Genomic DNA, 17576 nt, shown 5'->3' with positions numbered 1-17576 from the left:
AGTTGTTGGAAAACCAACAACGAAAAGAACAAGATTGTTGTGGGGGTATGGCAAACATCTCACAATGTTGAGGTGACAACCGACCACTGATGGAAAACTGTTAATTGGATTGAGATCAGCAAGGAGATGAAAACTCCTTTTAATGAGAGAATATGAGGAAACTTGGATTATCGATAGGCACCACAATTAGCAACATTCCTTAGGGAAGGCTTTAGATGTAACCTAAACCAAGATAACTCCAATGGAGGGATTAATGGATTTAAAATACCTCATTCTTGACAACATGTGAATCATGAAACACGAACTCAAATTGTCAAGAATGACATAACACCACCTCAAATGATAAGGTAGAACGAATTGCACTTCGAAATGCAAGATGAAGAATACTTGAACTCCCCAAAACAAAACATGTGTTGAGCACCATGTTTATTTTAGAGTATAGCTTGGCGGGTCATAACTTCAAGAGAAATCTTGAAGAACAATTGAAGAATGAAAAGAATCCTTGACGAACCACCATGTAGAGCCTCCATGAAGAACTCCGGTAATAAAAGGATGATAGAAAGAAAGAGAAGTTTAAAACACAAGGTGAAGCCTTGCAATGTTTTAGATGGAGCTTCGCGACGAGATAATTGAGAGAGCTTGGAACTCTGAAAAGAAAGATGAAGCCTCTCGAACCGAGAATGTGATATGATGACCAACTCCGGAAAGAAAGATGAATCACTTGTAATCAAGAATTTATTCATCATGAATAATCTCCGTAAAAAGAATTGAGTCACCTCGAGGAAATAAGAATAAGATTTATTGTATGCTTATCCTTCATCAAATTTAATTGATGACAAGCAACGGATTTGGCATACTACTTATTCTCGTAGAAAGGATTAAGGGAGATATAGCGAAAACTTGAGAAGGTCTTCAACGAACCACCGGTAGGATTTGGAAACAATGAATAAATTGATATGATAACAAAGGAAGTGAAATTTGAACGAACCACCATAAGAACTGAAAATGAGATTAGCAAAGGCACAATTCACCGGGAAGAATTTGAAAACGAATGAAGATACTTGAAGGGATTTAGATACATGAGAACGAAGAGATCATGAACTAATTAGAGGGTATTTGAAGGATTCACCGGTAAGATTTGGAGAACGATAGCTACACGCTGAGAATGAAGAATTATGACATGATGGCCTTTGGAGAAAAGAAATGGAACCAACTCATGAAATACTCCGGATGGTAAGAGAAGAATTCTCACAATCCAAAACAATTATGAGAGGATGGGAACAAGCTTGAACTACACATCTTTGGAAGAACGGGTAAGGATTTAAGAGGAAATCTTCTTCGGTCTTCAAAATCTGAGAATGACGACGAGAAACACCACCATGAATTGTTGAGGCACTCCGAAATGAAAATTGGAAAGGTTGAACCAACAATGAAAAGAATTTGAAAGATCTTGGAGAAAGACATATGACTGATGATAACCCGTTCTTACGTCACACTTTGAAGAGAATTTGGGAAAAGCTCTGGAATAATTAGAAGAGTCAGGTAAGATCCTGGGAAAAGACCTGTGGGTTAGGGCCCACTGAAAAGGAACACCGTTGAAAAATTACTTGAAAGGGAAATTGCATCGGTTGAATTAAATGGCTTGAATGAGATAACAATCTCCAAATAGCTTGAACGGATTAAAATGGAAACACAAATCTTCTGAGATATCTTCAACACTCCAGGAGAAATGAATAGGAAGAAGTGAATGATTAAGAGGTGCATCGGCATGACAAAGCATTAGAAACGAGGAAAGGAATATGATGAATATCGAAAGCTTGAATTGGATCCACCGGAGAAGAAACAACAATGAAGGATGATGAACTTGAAAATATTGAGCATCTTCATGGGAAATCACCGGATAAGAACATTGACGGAAAAGAATGGAGAGTCTTCCCATCAATAAAAGGATACTTGATTAAGAAATCTGAGTCCTTGAAGAAAAGGGTGGGAGGGCGAGGAAAACAAAGACAACTTGGAATGGATGAAACAAACACCATTGATAAAACTTAGAATTGATCTTGCGGATGGGGAGAATGATCGGATTCACTTGAAGAGAAGCACACCGGTTGAAAAGAATTGACATGACAATCTCGATGATCAAAAGGATTAGTACTCCCATAGAAATATGAGAACACCGCTTGAAAGATATGGAATCAACACTTGACATTGAAGCAACTCGAATACCACAACTCCAAAACAAAACAAAGGATTGGCTTGCAAAATAAGCCGGAACAAACATATGATAGAGATTTACCCAATCCCATATCATGCATCTGTTGGAAAGATATTCTAGGAGCTACTTGAATTCCCACCTATAAACTCCCGAAACTTTCTGGTTATGCAATCAGGTGTTGGGGATACAGGGGAAGCAATATATCTCACCCAAACTAACAATACCTACATCCAAGCTGTATCCATCCGTCAACACATAACCAAGAAAACTCTGGAAATCATGTACCTCAACCTTCGAAAAGCATCTGTTATACGAGTTATGGCAATACTCCCGAACTCCCCAGTACTGGGTGACGTCGAGGTTATCTCACCAACAACTGCATAAAAGAGATTTTCGATGTCGGCAATACTCAGGTATTCCAGAACTGCAACGATAAAATTATGACGACAACACCTCGGAGCTCAACTCCCCGGGTCAATGCCACATAATAGACAGGAGGCACCAAGAACAATGTTCTCGTCACAAAACCATCGGAACGATTCCAAGATACCCGCGTGATCCTAAAATTCTTTTAGTGAAATTTGAGGAGAGGAAAGACAAAACATCTACGTCAGGAGTCGTCACCAGAGCGACGAAGGGGGCTGAGGATTAAAAAGAATCCTACTCTCCGATATATATAATCCTAAGACTCAAAATAGTTTTCTTCTAGACTCAACAACGGCCAACAATCAAGGGGGATCCTATGGTCAGTCGAGGCTCTGATTACCAACTTGTCACGCCCAATATGTGATACTATCCTAAAGAGACTCAAAGGTCCCACCAAGGATAGAACCGCATATTGAAACGCTTTTGCAAGGTGGATATCATTACATCAACATTACATAATAGATGGGGGTACATACATAAGGCATACAATGCCACATGAATACAACATCACAATACATAAGAGCAACATCCGACTATGGATGAAACACAAACAGGAACTCAAATGACATCCACCCTGCTAGCCCAGGCTGCCGACCTGGAACCTATCCCCTGATCGAAGAAGAAGTAGAAGAAGAACTCCAAACAAGCAAACATCGCTCTCGCATCATGATCATCGCATAACCTATACCTGCAACTGTTGTTGTAGTAATCTGTGAGCCACGAGGACTCAGCAATCCCATTACCATGGGTATCAATACTAGCAAAGCTTAATAGGAAAGGAAGGGGCAAAGTGGTGAGGTTGCAGCAGCGACTAAGCATATATGGTGGCTAACATACACAAATAAGAGCGAGAAGAGAGCAAAAGGAACGGTCGTCAACTAGTAATGATCAAGAAGTGATCCTGAACTCCTACTTACGTCAAACATAACCCAAAGACCGTGTTCACTTCCCGGACTCCGCTGAAAAGAGACCATCAACGCTACACATGCGGTTGATGCGTTTTAATTCGAATCTGGTGTCAAGTTATCTACAACCGGACATTAACAAATTCCCATCTGCCTATAACCGCAGGCATGGCTTTCGAAAGATTATACCCTGCAGGGGTGTCCCAACTTAGCCCATGACAAACTCTCGCGATCAACAAAGGATATACCTTCTCCCAGGAAGACCCGATCAGACTCGGAATCCCGGTTTACAAGACATTTCAACAATGGTAAAACAAGACCAGCAAAGTCGCCCGATGCGCCGACAATCCCGATAGGAGCTGCACATATCTCGTTCTCAGGGCAACACCGGATAGGTCAGCCTACGAGTAAAACCAGCCCTCGAGTTGCCCCAAGGTGGCCCCGCAGTCTGCCCAGTTCGGACCAACACTTAGACAAGCACTGGCCCGAGGGGGGCTAATATAAAGATGACCCTCGGGTTGGCTGACCCAAGGGAAAGGTATAGGTGGTGGTGAGGCAAATGGTAAAACCAATGTTGGGCCTTGCCGGAGGAGTTTTATTCAAAGCGAACTATCGAGGGGGTCCCATAAATCACCCAACCGCGTAAGGAACGCAAAATCCGGGAACTTAACACCGGTATGACGGAAACTAGGGCGGCAAGAGTGGAACAAAACACCAGGCATAAGGCCGAGTCTTCCACCCTTTACCAAGTATATTGATGCATTAATAATATAAGAGATATTGTGATATCCCAACAAAATCCTGTCCACCATGGAGCAATCTTCAACTTCACCTGCAACTAACAACGCTATAAGAGGGCTGAGCAAAGCGGTAACATAGCCAAGCAATGGTTTGCTAGGAAGGGTGAAAAAGGTTAGGGGCTGACATGGCAATTTGGGAGGCTTGAGGAACAAGTGATAGGTAGCGCAGCAAAGCGATAGAACAAAGCAACTAGCATAGCAATGATAGTAGTGAGATCCAGGGTAGCGGTCATCTTGCCTGAAATCCCGCAAGGAAGAAGAACGAGTCCATGAAGAAGACGAACGGGAGTAGTCGAACGAATCCTCACGATCGCAACATTACCGGAACTAAGAAGCAACACCGGAAAGAAAAAACAACATGGTAAATGCACAAGCATAAACATGGCATGATGCACAATCAAGCATGATGCATGTCCGGTTTAATGAGGCATGGCATGGCAAAGTGCAACAAACAATACTACAAGTTAAGTGGAGCTCAATATGCAACGAGTTGCATATTGACGAAACACCACATTCAAGTTATATAGTTCGCTCTCTTTTAGGTACACAACAATATTAAATGTTGTTAAACATGGCAAGAGGTGAAACATAATGAAACTACCTATCTAGGCAAGTTTAAATGAGGCCGGAAGTTACAAACAACAATTCCGGAAAATCCTCATGAGCAATATTCGAATTTGGTACTGTTCTGTCCTAAAGCATATTTTAGATTTGTTAAACATGCAAAGTAATGCTACCATGTTAATCTATGCATTTTCCACCCCATTTACATATAAAGAACATTTAACTCTGAGCTACGGTTATTTACTTATGAAATAAAGCATTTTAGCATATTATTTAAGCAAATTTAAAGCAAACAGCAAGTTAAACATTGCAAACATGGATGAAAGTGGCATATTATGAAACTAGATGAAAAACTAAGCATTATACATGTAAAGTTTGTTTAATTCCGATGCACGGTTAATTAGTTATTACATGTATGAAGCATGAGGGTTTTTCTGTAAAATAGTAAATCACTGGAATAATCCTAAAATCACAGATCTAAAAAATTAGAGGCGGGCCGAAACTGGCAGGCCCGTTAGTGTACGGGAGGGGGGATCTGGAGGGGGCTGCTCACCCATGGGCTTTAGCCCGTCGGTGAGGAGGCCAGGCAGGCCGGATCTGGCGCGGCTGGGCCTTGGCGCGGCTGGCAGCCCACGTAGCTGAGGAGCTGCTCACATTGGGCCTGCAGGCGCGCGCGGAGCTGGGCCTGCGCGCGGAGCGGACATGGTCAACGGGGCTGGGTCAAGTGCGACTTGGCGCTGCGGTCGAAGCAGAGGACCAACGCGACGACGAGGGCGGCGCTGGCCTGGTGCAGAGTAGCAGACGCGAAGGCCGACGGCAACTTGGCGTGGGACTGGAGCGAGGCTGGAGCGCCATGAGGACGACGCCGGCGAGCTCCACGACCACGGCGGATGGCGGAACTGGATGGGCTCGAGGGCAGGGAGGCGGCTTGGCGACGTGGGACCTGAGGCGCAGGGCAAGGCGAGCTCGAGCAGATCCGGCAGGTGGCGCTGCTCGGGGGTCACCGGACGAAGCAGGACGACGACGGCGGCATGGAGCATGGGCGAGCTCCTGCTCGTTCCTGGGAAGGAGAGAGAGAGAGGCCACCATGAGAGAGAGAGGGAAAACAGGAGGAAGAGAGGAGCAGGACGGGGCCGGTCTTGGTCGTGGCGGCCGGCGGCGGGGTCGCCGGAGGGCGCGACCTGCAGGGTCGGCGAGGCGCGAGGGCTCCTGCTCCGTTGCTGCGGGCACAGGGACAAGGAGGTAGGCGCTGGTTGGAGGGAGTGGATCTGGGAGGATCCCAAGGTGGGATTTGAGTGCGGCGGTGGCGGGGAGGATCCCTAGAAATTAGGTGGTGTGTCTAGATTAGGATAGGGGTGATCTATATATAGCAAAGTGAGTCTAGGTTTGGACCTTCTGATTTGCATCGGACGGTCAAGATACAAAGGTTAAGAGGGATCAAATAATAAACCGAAGATACTTTCAGGATATTTGGGGATGATCCAGAACCATCGGCGATGGCTGTCCGGGTCAGGTTCAGGGGAGTTTTCGGACACGCGCAAGAGGGGGTCGGTGGCTGAGCAGAGGAACAAGGCGATTGCGTGCGAGTGGGTGGTTGGTCTCAGAACGGTCAATGAAGACAAGGGGAATGCGGCAACTACGAGCGAATGCAAGTTTTAAAAACAATGACAGCAACGAGTGCCGACGCAATGCAAATGATGCAATGATGAAATGCATGACATGAACAAAAAGGCAAAACAAAAGACAAAAACCCGACCACGAAGGAAATAACATATCGCATCTCCGGAAAAGGCAAGAGTTGGAGTTACAAAAATGGAAAGTTGAATCCGGGGCGTTACACCGGGCCCTTGTAAGCAAGGCCTTTTGTACTGGATTTTATTGGCCGACGGCCCGGGCAGATGCTCAGGACTTAGTCCAACGATGCGTCGGTTGCCAATTATTTGCTAACCAAAGCCATATGTCACCCACCGCCCTCCAAACTATACCCATCACCTAGCCCTTCGCGGTCTGGGGGCTTGACATGGTCGGACCCCTTAAAGGGGGAACCCACAAGCAAAAATACTTATTGGTCATGGTTGACAAATTCACCAATGGATAGAGGCCAAGCCTATCAAGACGGCCGAATCCGGACCAGTGATAGACTTCATATCAGGGGTCGTACACCGTTACGGCGTCCCCCACAGCATCATAACTGATAACGGCACGAACTTTACGGCTGACGAGGTAAAACTCTGGTGCAAAAACATGGGCATCAAGCTCGACTACGCTTCAGTCTATCACCCACAAACTAACGGTCAAGTCGAACGGGCAAATGGTCTAATCATGAGCGGCATCAAATCCAGGCTAGTGCGGTCCCTCAAGGAATCTAACACGCACTGGGTAGAGGATCTCGACTCCGTACTTTGGGGGCTGCGGACCACGTCGAATCGCACTACCGGATTCACGCCATTCTTTATGGTATACGGCGCAGAGGCAGTCCGGTCCTGCGACAAAATTAATGACTCACCTCGTGTGCGCATGTATGAAGAAAGAGAAGCCGAACTCGATTGGCAGGATAGCTTGGACGCATTGGAGGAGGAGCACGACGTGGCGAAAGCCCATTCCGCATTCTATCAACAGCAGGCTCGAAGATACCAAAGCGGAGAAGTACGGGCCAAAACTTACAATGTTGGCGAATTAGTTCTACGCCTGCCGGACAAGAAAAAGGACAAACTCAAGCCCAAATGGGAAGGTCCCTTCATAATCGACCAAGTCCGGACTGGTGGAGAGTACCGTCTGCGAAATGCATTGGACAACCGACTCGAGCCGAACCCATGGAACGCAGCACGCCTACGAAGATTCTACGCCTAGCGCCGGACTCCGTGTTTGTCTCCTTCCTCTGTCTTTTTTACACATTACCTGTCTTATATTTCTCTCCTGCTCCCTCTTTTTCTATTACAGCCTTCTAAGGGCTCGTTTGCACCTCGCTCGCACACAATTGACGCGCTAGCCACGCTCACTATACCTGGGGGCTTCTTTAACAGAAGCTTGTTTATACGGGCCTCGCGCCCAACACATGTGTCACACTTCCGCATGTACCTTTTATTCACCATTATATGCATCGATATGACTTAAGTTTTGGCCAAGCTGGATTGCCTGGCTCCTGTGCTTACCCCTACGTTCCCGATTGTTCGGCTAGGTGGTAAAGGGAGCACCTCTGCGATTGTTACTACCGGGTCAGCCGGATGTGTACCTAAGACTGGGTGAAGCCGAAAGCTAGCGTTCTTAAGGGAATATTCGGTCGGTGAACTAAAAGATGATTTTTACCTCGTTTATTTATCCGCCCCAGATGTTTTTCTGCTTTTTTCGCAGTTCGGACATGCACTTTAGGGCATGCCTCCCAGGGAAAGGAACCCCTAATGGAACTATTCTCCTTGGAAGATGTTTCTTACTAACCATGTAATATAACATAACTAGTTGGGCACTTGTCTGATAAAGCACTAATGACCCCTACGCCTGGTCTCCACGCATGCCCTGGTTCTTACATAACCGAGAGGGTATTCAGACACACTCCGGACTATCGGGTCCCGAGGTTGAAGTGAAATGGTCTGCTATGACAAACGATCTACAATCCGGCTAGAAGGCATTTTACATGTCATTTTAAATTACATAGTCAATTTGACTGGGTATATTCCTCTTCAATACCATCCAACAGGCTGTCTAGTTTACAGTCCTGTTGGGAATATTTTGCGGCCAACTCTACCTGGCCGTACACTAAACTGACAGGGATCTCCTTCCCATCGGGCCCCACAGGTCCAACCTCGGCCATGTGGTTTGGGTCAGCCTTCGTGTACCGCGTCTTCACCATGGCCCTAGCTTCCCTGGCGCCTTGACGACAGGCCGATATCTTCCATAATCGGAAGCGTCGCCGTGCTCCCTTCAGCTTCTCTGCAAGCTCTCCAAGGCCTTCGGGCACGGAGACGGATGGCCACAAGGCCTGGGCGACGCCTTGCATCACCTGCCGGACTCGTTCATGCAGTTGTGAGAGCTCGGGAAGAAGGTCATCCGTAGAACCGGGCATTTCCTCCGCAGGTCGACCTATCAGCATATCTACAGACATAACGCCGTCAAATCGACTTCCTCGCTGAACTCTTCTTTTCATAGTTCGTTCAAGCACTTACTAAAAATGTCGCATCGAAGCCACCGATTCTCCTTCACAGAGTCTGACAGCTGAGCACGAACATCCTTTAGTTCCTCGCCCAGCTGGGTGTTGGCATCCTGAAGCTTGTTCTTCTCTTGCCTCACCCTTGTAAGCACGCTCTCGCCGGCCTTTAACTGGCGCAAGAGTTGCTGCTTGTCTGGATCCACTCCGGCGCCATCTGCACTGTTATTGTCAGAATTGCACACATGTCGCACTTCACAACATACTTATCTTTCGAAGCGTATATTACCAAAGGGGGTCTCTTTGGCCTTCCTTGTTGCGGCTAGTGCGGCCTCAAGTTGGGCTTTGCACTCTTCCAGCTCCTGGGACAGTCGGGTATTCTTTTCTGTAAGATCCTGCATAACAAATGATCCTTAAATCAGTCATTCTAACTGTTTCAAGTCTCGGGGGCTACTGACATATATAACCATCAAATTTTCTCACCCGTATATCTTTTACATACTGCTCTGTGGCTCTGGCTAGACCATTTTGAGCGGCACGGAGGTACGCATCTCCCGTATTAAAAGCGTCCAACGCCTCTTGGAAAAAACAAGCGTCACGAAGAACAGTTCGGCGACGCCTGTGGTTAATGGCACTCTCCACCTCGGAATTGGTGGCAGATAGCCTGTCTGCATCCTTTGTTGGAGGAGCGTCCGGTGCGCGCCCCGGGTTCGCCTCCGCTTCCGGACCCGGCCTTGAAGCCCGGCCGGGGGACATAGTCCGGCGGGCGATCTTCTTCTTGAAGAGAGCATGAGCATTAGTATGCCTTGAGGGCATAAACCTTGGGCATTAAAATTGCACGTTGTACTGTTGCGTCGGCGTCTCGATCCGGTCCGCACTTCTTTTTAGCCCACTGGGCCTCGATGGCCCTTGTTGGCTAGCCGCCGCGGGCTCGGCCCTCCGCCTCAAGGACTTCCCCTACAAAAAACGCCGTTGGTATACGAAAATAAGCACGGATGGATCCTCTTGAAAATACTGGGACTTCGGTCTCAGTTACCTTTGAGGCTGGAAGTAGTCCGGGATAATCGGCCGTAATGGCCACTAAGGTGTTGTCCTTACTCAATTGATGAAACACCCCATCAATCAGCTCCACACATAAGTCTGGGTCCTCTTGGGAGTCCGGGTCGAGGGACCGTTCCGGGTCCTCGGGTTGTGGAGGAGGGTTGTTTATCTCCTTCACAGTCTGGCGTAGTTCCTGCGTTGAAATTGCTAGACTAAGTATTTAACTATGGGAATATGAAAACGGATGGGCAAGTGAAAGTGTTCACTTACCCAGCTTGGAGGATTGTACATAGAAAATCCGCCCCGTGGGTTGACGCGGAGGAATTCCTCCTCTTCTCCCTTGTACAAAGCAGACAAGATCTTCATTAGAGTGGCAGCCGAATCCGGCCCCTTATGGCCGCATCGGGTGGCGTCTTCCTTCCTGTTGAAATCCCACATGGGGTGGCCTCTGTATTGAAGCGGCTGCACCCCCCGCGTAATGCATGTGGCCATGACCTCGATCATGGTCAGTCCGGAATGAGCTAACAACCTTATCCGACTCATTAGGTAAAGGACGTCCCTGTCATTTTCCTTCTGAGGGCTCCGTTGGCGCCAGCTCAGGCGCTTCTTCAAGGGAGCATTATCGAACTCAGGAAGGCCGATCCGTACAGGGTCCGGTAGAGGGACGTCTTCTATATAAAACCATTCTGAAGGCCAGTCTTCGGACGCCTTCTTTGGGGTTCCGGATAGATATCCGGTCCCGGTGATGCGCCATTGTTCGGCTCCGCCCACTTGATATATCGACCCCTCCTGAGAACGGGGCACGAGGCAGAACAACTTCTTCCACAGCGCGAAATGGGCCTCGATGCCCAAAAACAGCTCACAAAGGGCTACGAAGCCCGCAATATGCAATATGGAGGCGGGCGTAAGGTTGTGTAACTGGAGGCCATAGAACTCCAGGAGCCCCCAGAGAAACGGATGAATTGGAAATCTGAGCCCTCTTATTAAATAAGGGACAAGGCATACCCGCTCTCCTTTGGAGGGATTGGGGACGCTCTTCGCTTGCTCTCCACCATTATAGGTGGCAATCCCGGCTCGAACTGGGACCATGTAAGCTGGGGGGAGAAGCCCCTTGGTTTGGAGCGCTACTAGCTCACTGTGCGGGACAGAACACCTCTCCCAATCTCCAGGCTGAGGGCTGGGGGGCGAGAGGAGGAGCTGCGTCAACCGGCCATGATGGAATGGATCTCTGTCGAATACGCTCTGATGAATGCTCGTGGAGGGAAGATGGTGTGATTCGGATCTAAATCCCCGCCTCTTTTATAGGCGACGCATTTTTCGCAGCTAGGGGGGTAAATGAAAAAACACCCTGTCTTTTCGCATTCTTTTAACACGTGGAAGATGGCCATTATTGGGCGCAGAAGCCAAGGAGCGCAACATTCATCAGAAGCCAGACACTATTCGACAGGTATATGGGATTTGGAGAAGAACCCGCCTTGCAATACCAAAGACAAATCTGCGCGCCGGACTCGTCGTCATTGAAGCCTGGTTCGGGGGCTACTGAGGGAGTCCTCGATTAGGGGGTGTCCGGATGGCCGGACTATGACCTTTGGCTGGACTCCCGGACTATGAAGATACAAGATTGAAGACTTCGTCCCGTGTCCGGATGTGACTTTCCTTGGCGTGGAAGGCAAGCTTGGCAATACGATATGTAGATCTCCTCCCATTGTAACCGACTCTGTGTAACCCTAGCCCTCTCCGGTGTCTATATGAACCGGAGGGTTTAGTCCGTAGGACGAAGAACAATCATACCATAGGCTAGCTTCTAGGGTTTAGCCTCTCTGATCTCGTGGTAGATCTACTCTTGTACTACCCATACCATCAATATTAATCAAGCAGGAGTAGGGTTTTACCTCCATCGAGAGGGCCCGAACCTGGGTAAAAACATCGTGTCCCTTGTCTCCTGTTACCATTCGCCTAGACGCACAGTTCGGGACCCCCTACCCGAGATTCACCGGTTTTGACACCGACAACATGCTCCTCGGTCCATCGACCGCCGCAACACCGTTCCCCGAGCTCGTCCGTCTCACAAGACACGTCGGGTGTTCATGCTCCACCGTCGCACGACCATGGGTAGACGAGGTTCTCCACATCGCCGGATTGCATGGTGGTCGATCCGACCACGCCCACGGGCTTCATCAACCTCAACATCACACCGGGATACAGTGGCGCTGGCCATTGTGAAGACGTCGTGCAAAGGAAGCAGCCCCGATCGTTCGAGTCGACTCACATGCCCGGTGCCCGCAAGCTGTTCGACGAAATGCCACCACTGACGCAGACGTCAACGGTCGTCAACGATCCTCAGTACGCGCGTTCATGCAGAACGTCATCTTCGAGGGTCGTGGTGAGGCATTCCACGTCGGTGACCAAGAGCAACCTTATGATGCCAACGCGACCCAAAGCCAGGACGACCGTGGTACCTATGACGACTCTCAGTTCAGCAACCATGATGATGATGATGATGAGGACGGCCATGGCAACTCGTGGCATGAAGATGATGACTTGTATTGTGAAGATGAAGAAGATGAGATCGACATTTTCGCGGAGCCATTGTGTTTCGTCGAGGAGCTTACCCAAAAGGGTGAAGCACAAAAGAGGAAGAAGAGCATTCACACGGGATCATATAGCCAAGCTAAGGACACTTTGATTTGCGAGAGTTGGAAGGAAATCAACCAAGATCCAATCAAAGGTGCCGAGCAAAAAGGAGCCGCCTTTTGGACAAGAGTTCACAAGAACTTTCATGAGCGAAGAAAGTTTGACCCCCTACCAATTCACAAGCACCCGAGGCATCAATTCAATCCAAAAAAGGTAGAGATTCATCCAACAAGAATGCAACAAGTTTTGTGCCGCGCTAGAGAGCATCAAAGCCCGTCCCGTGAGCGGCCTAGGCCTTGGTGACTTGGTATGAAGCTCTCTCTTTTCCATCATATGTCCATTCATGTTGGCATGCCACCTAAGTTTCATGCATTCTATGTCCTTTCATGTTGGCCGCATGTTTGATTGTGTAGGCATTCCAATCTTTGGAAGCCTTCAAGGCCCGACACAAAGACAAGCCATTCACTCTCATGCATTGTTGGGTGCTTATCAAAGATTGCCCCAAGTTCAAGGACCAATACAATGCTCGTAGGAAGAAGATAGGAGAGAAGGCGACAACCAAGGCTGATGTGGGAGACGTGCTCAAGAGGCCGAGGCGCAAGACAAGCTCCAAGTCCGACGAGAAGCGTGATGCGTCTTCCATAGCCTTGCATGGGACTTCGAAGGATATGATGAGCCAAAAGGAAATGCGGGAGGAGAGGAAGAGCAAAGGGAAGGAGGAGCAAATGAAGATATACCTAGATCTTCAAACCAAGAAGCTTGACATGGAGGAGGCCGTGAAGAAGAGGAAGCTTGACATCATGGAGGCCACTCAACTCCAGAAGCTAGAGATCGAGGTCACCAATGCCGACACAAAAAGCCAAGGAGGTGGCACTAGCGTTGATGATCGTCGACAAGAACAACATGTCACCGGAGAGGAAGGCTTGGTTCACGAATCTGTAGAAGGAGATGTTTGCCCACGACGGCCTGATCTAGGTGAGACCTCGGCCGCAATGGCCGCGATGGCGGTCCTTTTTGAAGGCTGACTCCTGTGCCGGTCGTTGGCTTTGTTGCCGGCGACAAAATTTGTTCATTTTGAATGCTGGCTCGTGTGCTGGCCGCTGGCTTTGTTTCCAGCGTGAAATATGTCCTTTTCGAAGGCTGGCTCCTGTGCCGGCCGCTGGCTTTGCTGCCGGCATCATACTGTAGGCCACCGGTTGTGTTGCCGGCCGGCGTGAACTAGTGCGAACCGTGGTCGCGGCTTAAATCCTTGGTTTCTCGCTTTTGCATGCACGGGGACAAGATGCGATCGAGGATGCTGCCGCGCGTTGGGCGCCCGGCCGCCGCAAACCCAAATCCGGGCAGACACGGCCCCATCCACACCTCCAAACAAAAGAAAATCGGACAAGACGGACATCTGTTTGGGGTCACGCGTTGGAGTTGGCCTAACGATCTGGACCCTGGTTAGGCCTGGGACATATATTCGCTCTTCTATAGGGACCTTTCCGTAATTACACCATCTCGCCGGTCACCGTCGGCCGTCCTCGTCGTGCTCTACCCAACGACGGGCGCCGCGTTCAGCGAGCACACACGTCTTCCGACTACCTCCCGAACCTTTCGCCTTCTCCACTGAACCGAGCCCCCGATTCCGACGGCCATGTGCATCGCGGCGTGGACATGGCAGGATCACCAGGCGTACGGCCTGCTCCTCCTCTTCAACCGCGACGAGTACCACTCCAGGTGCGCTGCCCCCCGCCCCCTCGTAGCCCAGATCCGCCCCCGCTTCGTGTTCCAATCTCTCTATCCTTCTGATCGTGCGCACGCGAATTATGTGAAGGCCGACGCGGCCAGCGCAGTGGTGGGCCGCCGCGGGGGAGGGCGAGGAGATCCTCGGGGGCAAGGACGAGCTAGGCGGGGGCACGTGGCTGGGGTGCCCGAAGGGAGGGAAGTTGGCCTTCCTGACCAACGTCCGGGAGCCCAGCCCCCGGGTTGGGGCGAGGTCCAGAGGGGAGCTTCCCGTCAGGTTTCTCCAGGTGCGACCTTCTCAAATTTGCTCTGTTTTCTCCGTTCCTTCGGTAGTTGAACTCAAAACAGCTTCTTGCATGATGTATCTTAAGATTCTGAGTAATGTGTGATCCTGCTCTGCATATGCTCCAATGGTATAAGCCCTTCTTTTGTGTGCCCACAGCTCCAAAAGCAAAGTTAGTGTACCATAATTTCTATGTGTATATACAAGATAATTCTATTATATAGCATGCCACAGTTGTGTCGAATGTTATCCTGGCATATGATGCTGATTCAACTTCATCTTTCAAATTCGAAATAGGAGGTTTGCCTGTTGACTGACCTCTTCAATTTGCAAGTGACCAGCTCATTTGACTTTGCTTACATATGAGAGGTCACTGCATTTTCTGCAGTCTTCCTCCATCAATCCTTTCAACCTCATTGACTATTGTTTAAGGAATCCATGTTGTGTTCTTGACTATGTTTGTTTTACTGTGATATTTTTGATATAGGGCAGGCAGGGTCCATTGGAGTATGCAACTGAAATTGCAAAGGAAGCAGATCAGTACAATGGTTTTAATCTTGTATTGGCCGATGTGCGTTCAGGAACCATGGTGTACATCTCTAATAAGCCAGGTGACCCTCCTGTGGTTCAAACAGTTTCTCCTGGGTGTCATGTGCTTTCTAATGCTGCTATTGACTCCCCTTGGCCAAAGGTACATGCAACAACTGTACTCATGACTAGGAGTGTGATTTTGTATGTTTTCTGGATAGTTCTTTGCTGCTACTATGCTCAAGTTATTGTTCTGCAAAAAAAAGAGGAAGTCAAGATGCTTGAGATTCAGGCACCTCGTGGAAGTTTCATGTGACCAAACTTGTCTGGCTTAAAACTTAAAATTGCAATACCCCAGTTTAATGCTCCATCTGTGGTTTATGTGAATCTGCCATTCATTTTTTGATTTGTGATGACAGGCTTTCTAGGCCAGATTTGTTGGTCTACTGCTAAAGTTGAATTAAAAAATCCACTAATTTTTGGTTACTTTGTCCATGAATACTAACAAACTGGTCTGGTATGTTAAGAGTTCATAATTTTGCAGGTTAATTTGAATGTACTATAATCCAGAAAACTATCACTCCCTCCTATCCATATTAATTGTCGCTGACTTAGTACAACTTCAGTATTAATATGGATCAGAGGGCTTATTGGAAATGGACTTTTTTTTGTGCAATTGACCTTCACATATTCCAAGTCCGTTCTATTCTGTACAATCTGAAATTCTTGTGCAGTTGGGCAACTGGTCTAGATATCTATCTTTGCTTCCACTGAAGTTCATTTGGTTTTCTTAGAGAACACGTAAACAAGAGTTTGCCTTTATCTTGAAGAGGAACTGAATCTAATTGAGCGAATACTGTGGTCAACTAAAATTCACAGCTGTATTTAGTGGGTTCTCTTTTATAGTTTTAGAATGCATACATGATACATGTTTCTAAACACTATAAGTGCACTGTCTTGTGATAAGCAGGTTTTATGCACCATTTCATATACTGATAAATATACAAACGGACAAATTCTGAGGAAACCCAGAGAGTCTTATCTTCTGATTGCTTCAAGTCTAATTTTTCCCGAGCTAGAGTTGTGTACTAGTTTCAGGCATCGTTTTCTTTTCTCATCCTACAGGTGTTGCGCTTGGGACAGAACTTCAACAGATTTCTTGCAGCACATGATGACGCAGAAGTCTCTTTGAAGCAGATGGTTGAAGAACTGATGACAGATACGGCCAAGACTGACAGATCTGCGGTGCCTGACACTGGCGTGGATCCTGACTGGGAATACCAGTTGAGCTCTATATTCATCGACACGAAAAAGGGACAGGTAAATCTGTAAGGCTGAGTAATATCAAGACGTTGTTTCACGCAAACAGCACTTTACATCGATGGTGCAGATTGCTCGCACAAATGCCTGCCATGTAACAGGTCGACTTTCTCTCTTTGGCAATTGTATTGAGCATGGAGATGCTGAAATATCTATCTGATTTCTCAGGCAAGATACGGGACACGAAGCATGGCGGCCATTGGGGTGAAACTGGATGGTGAGGTAACTTTCTACGAGAGGTCCCTGGCCAGCAGCTTGTGGAATGAGAATGTAGTACAGTTTGAAATGGAGATGGCACAATAGAAGACTTGCACAGGGAAACTGAGGGTGGTAGATACGATTGCATAATACCGGTGGTTGTGACTATTTTTTTTAGAAAACTTTCGATCTATGAAGACAGAACAACGAACACCAGAAATAATAAAATTACATCTAAATCTGTAGACCACCTAGCGACGACTACAAGCACTGAAGCGAGCCGAAGGGGCGCCGCCGTCATTGCCCCTCCTTTGCTGGAGCCAGGCAAAACTTGTTTTAGTAGACAGTCAGAAAGTCGTCGTGCTAAGGCCCTATAGTCGTGCTAAGGCCCTATAGGACCAGCACATCAGAACAACAATCGCCGCCCATGAAGAGCAGCGTAGATTGGAAGGATCCAAACTGAAAACACATGAACGTAGATGAACTACGACCAGATCCGAGCAAATCCAAAGGACGGATCTGCCGGAGACACACGTCCACCGATGATGTTAGACACACCATCGGGACATAAGCTAAACATGGAGAACCTTATTCCATCTTTAGGGAGTCGCCGTCATCTCGTCTTCCTAAGCAGGACACAAACCAAGAAACAACTGAAAACGAAGTCCTTCCGTTGGCAAGAGCCGAGATCCATCGCGCCACCATGACCCTAAGGTCACCGGAGACGAGGTGGACCGATGGCGGTGACGGCGAGAGGCAGACGATTGTATAATACGGTGGTTGTGACTCAGAAAGC

At 48.1% G+C, this 17576-nt stretch overlaps 1 protein-coding gene across 1 annotated transcript; it reads left to right on the top strand.

Moving 5' to 3' along the window:
• Positions 1-14206: 14206 nt before the first annotated feature.
• LOC123046308 (transport and Golgi organization 2 homolog) lies at positions 14207-17030 on the top strand. Its single transcript, XM_044469633.1, has 5 exons — positions 14207-14445; positions 14543-14738; positions 15222-15425; positions 16388-16582; positions 16751-17030. Exons 1-5 carry the CDS (start codon positions 14363-14365, stop codon positions 16883-16885), a joined length of 813 nt encoding a protein of 270 aa, XP_044325568.1. The 5' UTR covers positions 14207-14362; the 3' UTR covers positions 16886-17030.
• The last annotated feature ends 546 nt before the right edge of the window (positions 17031-17576 follow it).

The sequence above is a fragment of the Triticum aestivum genome, chromosome 2B, assembly GCF_018294505.1.
Source record: "Triticum aestivum cultivar Chinese Spring chromosome 2B, IWGSC CS RefSeq v2.1, whole genome shotgun sequence".
In the NCBI taxonomy this organism is placed as follows: Eukaryota; Viridiplantae; Streptophyta; class Magnoliopsida; order Poales; family Poaceae; genus Triticum; species Triticum aestivum.
This window is presented reverse-complemented; position numbering and strand designations above follow the sequence as displayed.